This window comes from Aricia agestis, chromosome 20 (genome assembly GCF_905147365.1).
Source record: "Aricia agestis chromosome 20, ilAriAges1.1, whole genome shotgun sequence".
In the NCBI taxonomy this organism is placed as follows: Eukaryota; Metazoa; Arthropoda; class Insecta; order Lepidoptera; family Lycaenidae; genus Aricia; species Aricia agestis.
In genome coordinates, this window is record NC_056425.1 from 2,732,623 (window position 1) to 2,742,230 (window position 9,608).

Genomic DNA, 9,608 nt, shown 5'->3' on the forward strand with positions numbered 1-9,608 from the left:
ACCATCCACGGCTTACACATTAATAATTTAGGAATATGCGCCGCCGCTGAAAAGGACTACCTTCCGCCCGAGCGAAAATGCGTGCTCGGTCAGGCCGAAGCTCACTGGCGTCATTTCAGACATATTATCTTTGCCGTACTCAAACCATGTGGCGCTTAAAGGGTACCGCTACAGTAATAATAATTGTTGTTATTGTTTAATTTTTTTATGAAATAAGGGGGCAAACGAGCAAACAGGTCACCTGATGGAAAGCAACTTCCATCGCCCATGGACACTCGCAGCATCAGAAGAGCTGCAGGTGCGTTGCCGACCTTTTAAGAGGTAATAGGGTAGGGAAGGGAATAGGGGAGGGGATTGGACCTCCGGTAAACTCACTCGGCGAAACACAGAGCAAGCGCTGTTGCACACCGGTTTTCTGTGAGCCCGTGGTATTTCTCCAGTTGAGCCGGCCCATTCGTGCCGAAGCGTGGCTCTCCCACGTCAACATGACCTCCAAAATGATACCTATAAACATACTTTTTCTCATTAGTAGTTGTGACACCTAGTTAACAATTTAAACACCTTTTGAACAACATAATATGAACAGAATGTTGTAACCGGTAGTATCTAACACCTGAAAATTTATACATTTTAGCGTCCTTTATTAACTACTATTTCTTTTACTTGATAAATAAAACGATGGACTTGATACACCGCTACTTGATTTATTGATTGATACTTGATGATCTAATGACCCGGGTGTGAGCACGCGCGATCGCCTTGATTGATCGAAGCGAACTGATTATAATAAAATAATTACGCGAGCGCGTCCCGAACGATGACTCCTTAAAAACCCTAGAACTAGTACGATATGGATCGTACACACATCAACCCTTAATGTGGATAGTCACACCACATCAATATTTGCAGAGCATTAGTAAACCTAACCGTGAAATACTTTAATTAATCACTGCTATCGGCGTTTCCGGGCCATAAACGCTGAGCTGCACTTGTGGGGACTTGTGGGGACTTGGGGGGAGCTGTGGGGACTTGTGGGGAGCTGTGGGGACTTTGCTAACGAAGCGCACTGTAATCATAATAAAGATTATATGGAAATGAGCTATCGGCTATCGATTCCTAATGTTTGAGTATTTCGTAAAGCTGCAGTACTTTAAGGGAGATCGCAGACGACAGACTTTTTGTGCGATCGAGTCTGCGGCGCCCATACAGTCGGCATGGCCGCGACATGCCGATCTCCCTAAGGCCCTACGCGTACAGAGATTCCGTAATTTGCCGTATTTGGAGCCTTATAAACTCATAATTTGAAAGCTACAAAGTTATAATAAAAGCAATAATCTTCAGTATATCAACATCCTTTCCCCGTTTTAAATTTTCTATTTTTGTTTATTATACTCATGATATTATATTTCAAACTACATAATAGCAATTTATTAAAATTGAAGGATACTTTCGGCACCTCACTAGTATTTACAAATTACGTTTATTTGAAACACACGACAATAGATAGATAATTTCACTAACTATACATATTCCTCGTTTTAATTTTATTTATCAATTTTGAACTGAAATAAGTAAAAAAATAGGATTTTTGTGCGATCTCGGCAACGCATCAAATGTATGGTCAAGGTCGTTTGCTCGGGCCATCCGCCTTAAGATTGATTGGTGAAATTTTAGGGGAGGCGCTAAGGTCTCTTTGGTAGGGCGAGGGCCGAGGAGTGTGCAGCACCACGGCTGCGTACACACTCTGTTGGTATGGTGAAATTGCAAGTACATTTCACTACACCAAACATGATCACATACTTCCAGAAGTATGTAATCGTGCTTAACAATTTCTTACACCAAAAGTACTCAACGGATTTCGATCAAATTTAAGTAAGGTACTTGCAGATGATTACGATTTAGATGATAGCTACTTTTTTACCAAAAACATTTAATTGGCGTGGTATACAATTTCTTATAAGCCACAGTAATCACCTGTATGACCAGGCGACTGCGAAGCGGAGCGTCAAGTTGTCAAATGTGTGTTTTTTTTTTATGAAATAAGGGGGCAAACGAGCAAACGGGTCACCTGATGGAAAGCAACTTCCGTCGCCAATGGACAATCGCAGCATCAGAAGAGCTGCAGGTGCGTTGCCGGCCTTATAAGAGGGAATAGGGTAATAGGGGAGGGTAGGGATGGGAAGGGAAGGGAATAGGGGAGGGTAGGGAAGGGAATAGGGTAGGGGATTGGGCCTCTGGTAAACTCACTCACTCGGCGAAACACAGCGCAAGCGCTCATCAGTTTTCTGTGAGAACGTGGTATTTCTCCGGCCGAGCCGGCCTATAATTCGTGCCGAAGCATGGCTCCCCCACGTATAAAAACACATTTGACAACTTGACGCTCCGCTTCGCAGTCGCCTGGTCGCGTAGGTTTGGCCTAAGCTTAAAGCTTCAATGTTACGAGTCATTATGTAATGTAGAAATATTAAATCAAGCTATATTTACGACGAGGGATGTTTGTGTACATGTAAGAAATGAATAAACCAATACTCGTAATTCGTTCAACTATAACCCTTCCGAAAAAAGACGAGGCATGTCGACGTACAAAGAGTCTACACTTTAGCTGCCCCACTTTTAGATTTACATTTGTTTTCCGTACAAAGGTGATTTGTGAGGTGAAAGAGCGAAGCGAAGCGAAATCACAAAATAATATTACCTGTACTAAGACTTCCACACCCATGACAGTAATCTTATATATAAAAATGGATTTTCAAATGTGTTAGTCGCGCTAAAACTCGAAAACGGCTGAACGGATTGGGCTGATTTTAGTCTTAAAATATTCGTAGAAGTCCAGGGAGGTTTCAAAAGGAACACGAAGTTCACCGGGACAGCTAGTATATTATAAAAATAAATGTATGCCTATATAATAATATGTCTGTTACCTCCGTGGTGCAGTGGTTAAGAGCGTGGCTCTTGACTCGGAGGTCGTGGGTTCGATTCCCGCGTTGGAGACAATATGTTATTTCCAAGTTTGGGTAGGACAATGCAGGCTGATCACCTGATTGTCTGACAAGTAAGATTATCCATGCGTCGGATGGGCATGTAAAAAGTCGGTCCTGCGCCTGATCTCTCGCCAGTCGTGTCGGTCTTCCATCCCACTTTATACGTACTATATATATAATATACTATATACGTTATGAGAGTAAAGGAAGAGAGAGTGCTCTTGTGTACTGCGCACACACTTGGGCACTATAAAACTACTCCTGCGTAACTGGTCTGGTTTCAATGAAACCGGCCACCGTCACCGAAACCAGTGTGGGAATTATTATATTATATATTATGTCTGTTACCTCTGGACGTTTAAATCGTTTAAGTGGATGATGTTGTTAAAATGAAGTGTACTTTCTTACAGACACTTTGTCTGTAAAAAATACAGTTCCCCTACAATTATACTAAATATACTATAATAATTATAATACATTATCAAAAACGTTCACTAATCCCCCATCGTGATAATCTTTGTCCAAAGCATGTTATATGCCTATCCTTACTCTTCAAATCATTGATCCCAACTAAATAACATAATCATCATTCCAGGTACTACACGGAGAGGGCTCCGAGGACTGGACCCTTCAAATCAAGTTTGTCCAGAAGAGGGACAACGGAACCTACGAGTGCCAGGTAATTCGATTCCAGGAAATTCCCTGGAATTCCAGAATTAGTGAAATTCGATTTGGATAGTGCGTGGATTAGAGTAGTAAAATTGTTTTACAAAACGACGAAGGAATAATTTTTACGAAAGGTAACATAGGAAGTTAACATTTATAGGTGTTACGTTTTATTCAATAGGTATTGTTTTCATAACAACTACAATTTATTATTCTTCTCACTAATTGTTTACTTAGTAAATAATTAAGGAAACTGAAACCACGTGAAGTACGTAGGAAAGTCAATATGTTAAATAAACACAAATAATTTTCGACAGAAATACGCTGTGTAAAATCGTTATTAGGGTGGGTTGCACCAGAGGCGTGGCTAAAGTTAAAGTTATGGTCAAAGTTATTGTTATAGTTAAGGCTAACTTTAACTTTAACCTTAACTTTGACCATAGAATTTGACAGATGACAGCCGGTCCGACAAGGCTTGAAATGAAACGTGGGCGGGGGCGCTGCTGGTAAAGGAGAACTGTCAAAAATTGCGTTTTTGTATGACAGCGTTAGTTCCTTTTTTCGCCACGTGAGTCTAAAGCCTTGACGAGCTCAGGGTTATGGTTAAATATGGCGTCCATTTTTGACTTTAACCAAATATTTGACATTTTGCATTGTAGTTATAGTTAAAGTTATAGTTAAAGTTACAGTTATAGTTAAAGTAAGTTGGTGCAACCCAACCTTAGAGTTTTGTATATTTTGATCGAACCTTTTGCCAATTTCCAGTAAATATTATGAGAATAGTCACAAAATATTATATAAAATTTGAATCCTGCCAGGGCAGAATACCTTTGTTCGCTTACAACAAACCACGGTTTGTTTTAAGTAAACTAAGATATCAATAATCAAAGAAAATAGCGGGCCACAGAATTTCAGACTTTTGGCTTTTTATATACCAAGTTTTGTTTACTTACTATCGATTAAAAAAACTTCAAGGGCAGCAGAGGTTACAAAATATTCTATTCAGAACATAATCTATATGAATATAACATGAAGGGTTATGTGGAACTTGCTGAGCGGCCATGAATATTAAGCTTAAACTGAAGACATGAGTGGATGAAGTGGGTAACTAAGATTTTTCTCTTATCATTTGAATAAACATTGTAACTTACCTACTTCGTCATCTAGCTGATATGTCTAGAGCAGGGGTCACCAATTAGTTTCACTCGGGGTCCAGTTTAAGAAATTAAATGACCTTCGCGGTCCGCACATTTTATAAAAAAATATTTATGAAACAAATATTTTTAAATTAATAAAAACGGAAATTACAAAGTTATTTACATTATCAATGAGAAAAGTGTAATTTTATATTTATAGCTAATTATTATTATCTCCCTAATGTTTAGAGTGAAATTGGTGCAAGCTATTGATATTATAATATTCTGGAGATGTTCATCAGTAAGTCGAGACCGAAATTTATTTTTAACGAAGTTCATCTTCGAAAATGCTCGGTCCGCACTCAATGGATCGGCGGTCCGGATGCGGACCGCAGTCCACCATTTGGTAAAATTGTTACTTACCGACTTCATTCACCCATGTCTTAAACTATGCTAATTGTACCCACATTTCGTACATTTTATTTCCTGTACATTTTAGTGCGCATTTTTCCTAGCGTACACTTTTAGTGTACATTTTGTACATCTTATTTGCACAATTTAGCTGTTGAACGCGGTTGGCGGTTTTATTTGCTTAATTATCGTGATTTTAAGCGTCTGTGGTCGGAGTTTAAGATTCTAAATTTGAATTTTAAAAGAAATGGTTCCAACTACTGTTTTTATTCCGAAATTGTCCTTTTTGTAAATATGTGCTATGATAAAAAGATAACATGAACAGCTTCTTCATTTTAAAGAGTACTCTGCAATAGACACAATTATTTCATTATTTCAACCATATGAAAGAACCATTTTTCATACGATAAAACCAGATGATCCAGCAAACGTTGTTTTACCGTATAATCCGTTACATAATAATATATTTGAGCTCCTCCAAAGACAAGAAGTTGTGAAGATCTCAAAAACTTTAATAGACGCGATTTAATACTGTGTGCTGTTTGCTCCAACTACGAAATTATAAAAATGTCTTTTGTTTATTTTGAAAAGTATACAGGGTAAGTATACAGTAAAAAACGAATACTTTAGGATGTGTATGAGTCCCTAGATATAGATTTTAATGTAAAAATAGCAGAGCTGAAAGAGTAACCTTTTTATTTTACTTTTGTATAGGCAAACTCATGATGCTGGGGCGCTTGCCCCAAATCACCAATAAAAAGTATCCTATGTCCTGTCCCGAGATACAAAGTATATCCATACATAATTTCAGCTAAATCGGTTCAGCGGTTGGGGCATGAGGAGGTAATAGACAGACAGAGAGACAGATAGACAGACACACTTTCGCATTTATAATATTACGAGCTTTTGCCCGCGGCTTCGCTCGCGTTAATAAGTATTATTATAATATACAAACTTTCATCCCCTATTTTAACCCCTTGGGGGTAGAATTGATCAAAATCCTTTCTTGGCGGATGCCTACGTCCAAACATCTACCTGCATGCCAAATTTCAGCCCGATCGGTCTAGTAGTTTGGGCTGTGCGTTGATAGATCACTATGTCAGTCAGACACCTTTGAGTTTTATATATTATTTAGATTTAGATAGAAGATATATAATATTAGTATGGATTTAATATGAACATAGGCTTTTTTGTCATGGGCTCTCTCTCTGAAAGCTCTGTATAGGCAGCCTTACACGAAATGTAATAGACTTTAACGCAAGATCAGGAATAACTTATCTAGCACGTCCCTTTTGGAGTAGCCGACCCCTTTCAAATGTACTCCTACGTCTTACACGATCCGATCCGTTCTTATCCTTAACAAAGACATAGAGAGTGCACGGACGTTTTTAAAAATGGAACAACTTTAATAATAGTAGACGTTGTCTGTGATTTATCGCTAGAGTTAGGCTATAGGTACGTATTTATACGTGGGAGAGCCATGCTTCGGCACGAATGGGCCGCCTCGACTGGAGAAATACCACGTTCTCACAGAAAACTGGCGTGTAACAGCGCTTGCACTGTCTTTCGCCGAGTGAGTGAGTTTATCGGAGGCCCAATACCCTACCCCATTCCCTTCCCTACCCTCCCCTATTACCCTATTCCCTCATAAAAGGCCGGCAACGCACTTGCAGCTCTTCTGATGCTGCGAGTGTCCGTGGGCGACGGAAGTTGCTTTCCATCAGGTGACCCGTTTGCTCGTTTGCCCCCTTATTTCATAAAAAAAAAAGTTTTTTTCGCGTATATTAAAAATAATAAGTTCCAAACCAAATGCTATAAAAATTATTGTTTAAGTGATACAATCGTGCAGAAGAATATATTTTGTCATCACGGACGTCTTTATACGCGCTTACACTACAACACTACTTCAAGTTATCTGTCATGCGTGGTTGGTGGACTTTATAATAGCATTAATTTATACTTTTTCATAACTTTAACAAAAAAAACGGGCTCCATTTTATGTTCGTAGAATATTGTCTCTACTTAATATAGACGTTATCGGTTACATTACTAGTAATTTTCCTAAACGTTCAAACTACTATTCAATATATTTACATTACATTTTGTTCTAAATAAGAGGATCAAAACATTATTTTTATTTGACAGCAAGACAAATACTGGTCTCTACTCATTTCAATTAACTTTATCTTAGATATTTTCAACAACATTATTTCGATAATATGTAAAAAAAAAAACAAAATACAGTAGTCCTTTATCGCGATACTTTCTCAATAGTTTGACGACCTCTGTGGCTCAGTTGGTGGGCTGTTGGTAGCTCAAGCCGGGGGTCGAGGGTTTGAATCCAGCCGAGGGAACAAAACATTTTCAAAGTTCCTGGGTCATGGATGTGTATTAAATATGTGTATCATATTATAATAAAAATCTTAAATATATGTATAGTATAAAAGTATTAAATATATTTCCGTTGTCTGGTACCCGTAACACAAGTCCTTCAGGTACTTACCACGGGGCCAGACTGACGTGGTGTGAAGCGTCCAAAGATATTATTCTTATTAATATTAATTATTATTATCCTGATCAAGCCGCTGTCTATATCTGTGGCACCGCACCTTACCCGGCCGGAATATCTAGTTGTGCCTCAGTGAAATATGAACATATCTGTGTGTGCGAAATTTAAAGCCCTCTATGAAATACGTGCACGAATTCTAGATATATCTTAGGGAATTGAGACATGCTTGGGCCTGGTTTTAAGATCTTGAAAAAAGGTACGACGCTGGTTTTTTTTTTTAAGAAGGCAGGTCGCTGTAGCCCTAACGTCACTGCGACCCATGAGGATCTATTGTGACTGCGACGCTCTTCTTAACCAGTTAAGAAGGTATCATTTTAAAAATAATATTTTCCACTTAGAAAAAGGATACATTTTTACCACCTGTAGGCTTAGCATGATCACCATAGAAGCGGTTTATTTCTTTCGGACAAAAGAAATCCGCCATTTTGTCACTAAAATCAGTCAGTATGTCTATTCTTTCCCGTTTCGAATGTTGTCGTGCTAAGCCTGCTAGTAATAAGGGGATATTACTACATATACTACACCGCCAGGCCCGTGGTTTTCTATCACTACGTCTTACAATCAGGTCACGTGGTCTGACATTTTGCAAAACAAAAGCGCTAAATCTCGCTTCATTTTAAACATTTTATTTACGGACACAGAGATGATAAAACTTAAATTTGAATGATGAGTTTGAAATGAATGAATAGTTACAGATAATAATGTATGGGGCATAATCACAGAATATATATTAGTAGTACCAAGCATAAGTCAAATTCTTGATTATTACTTAAGATTAAATTACAGTTAAGTTATTAATATTAGTCTTAGGCTGGTATAAATAGTCAGTACCTGGATGACCGAGCTTTGCTCGGTATAGCAAACACTCATTGACTTCGTGTTACTTAACAACGCCATCTGCTGGAATAGCTTTAGCTGTTGATGTGTCGTTAGAGTAATTAGTTGCTCACAAAATAGTATTATTATTCGCCAATAGATGTCAGGAAGAGTCATATATTTCAGTTTATCGATTATCGATAAAACACGAATAAAAAGACATTTTCTAAAAATGAATCTTAGCTAGATCGCCCCCGAAACCCCCGTATATATATATATATATATATATATATATATATATATATATATATATATATATATATATATATATATATATATATATATATATCTCGATATAGGTCCGACCCGGTCTCAAGACGCGGTTCGGCTCTGTGATTGGTTGAATTTTGACAGCCAACCAATCACAGAGCCTAAACCGTGTGTTGAGACCGAGATGCATCTTAAATAAGGGTAGATTTAAATAAGTTTGATACTATTTTACGCGGACACAGCCGCAAGAAACTGCTAGTATTTAATTTTGGGATATCTAATAATAAGCGACCTACATCATCGTTATAGTCTAGAACTCTAGACAAATATATTTGTTTAGATAATGGATTCTCAGCTTAGAATAAATTACCCAGCGTCTATCTAATTTAAATGTTAAAACAACCTAAATATCTAAATTAGGCCTTTGGATGGCCTACATTTGTCTAAACTCTAAACTTTGGGTAACTTTAGATCGTGTATGTCAGTGTTTTCAACCTGTGGGTTGCGTTCCCTACAAGGTCGAAAAGCTTCTGTAGAGTGATCGAACGAGATAATTATTTTAGTCCGAAAAAAAAACAAAAATTAAAAGATTAAATTAAGTAAGAGAATTTTCACAAAAGGACAATATTATGTACCATCGAAAAAAGTGATTCTTAGGCAGTTGACGGACCTACGCGCTACGTCATTTGGTTGGCTTATGTCTGTGATCGGTCCGGTGGGTTTGACGTAACGCGACCAAATAACATAGGTCCGCTATCT

At 38.0% G+C, this 9,608-nt stretch overlaps 1 protein-coding gene across 1 annotated transcript in view; it reads left to right on the forward strand.

The window, feature by feature from the left end:
• The window catches only part of LOC121737326 (hemicentin-2-like), a 358,492-nt gene that overhangs the window by 320,600 nt on the left and 28,284 nt on the right, over positions 1-9,608 (forward strand). Inside the window, exon 6 of the mRNA XM_042128966.1 lies at positions 3,577-3,660. Within this exon, the coding sequence (XP_041984900.1) occupies positions 3,577-3,660 (84 nt within the window). The remainder of the gene's footprint in view (positions 1-3,576; positions 3,661-9,608) is intronic.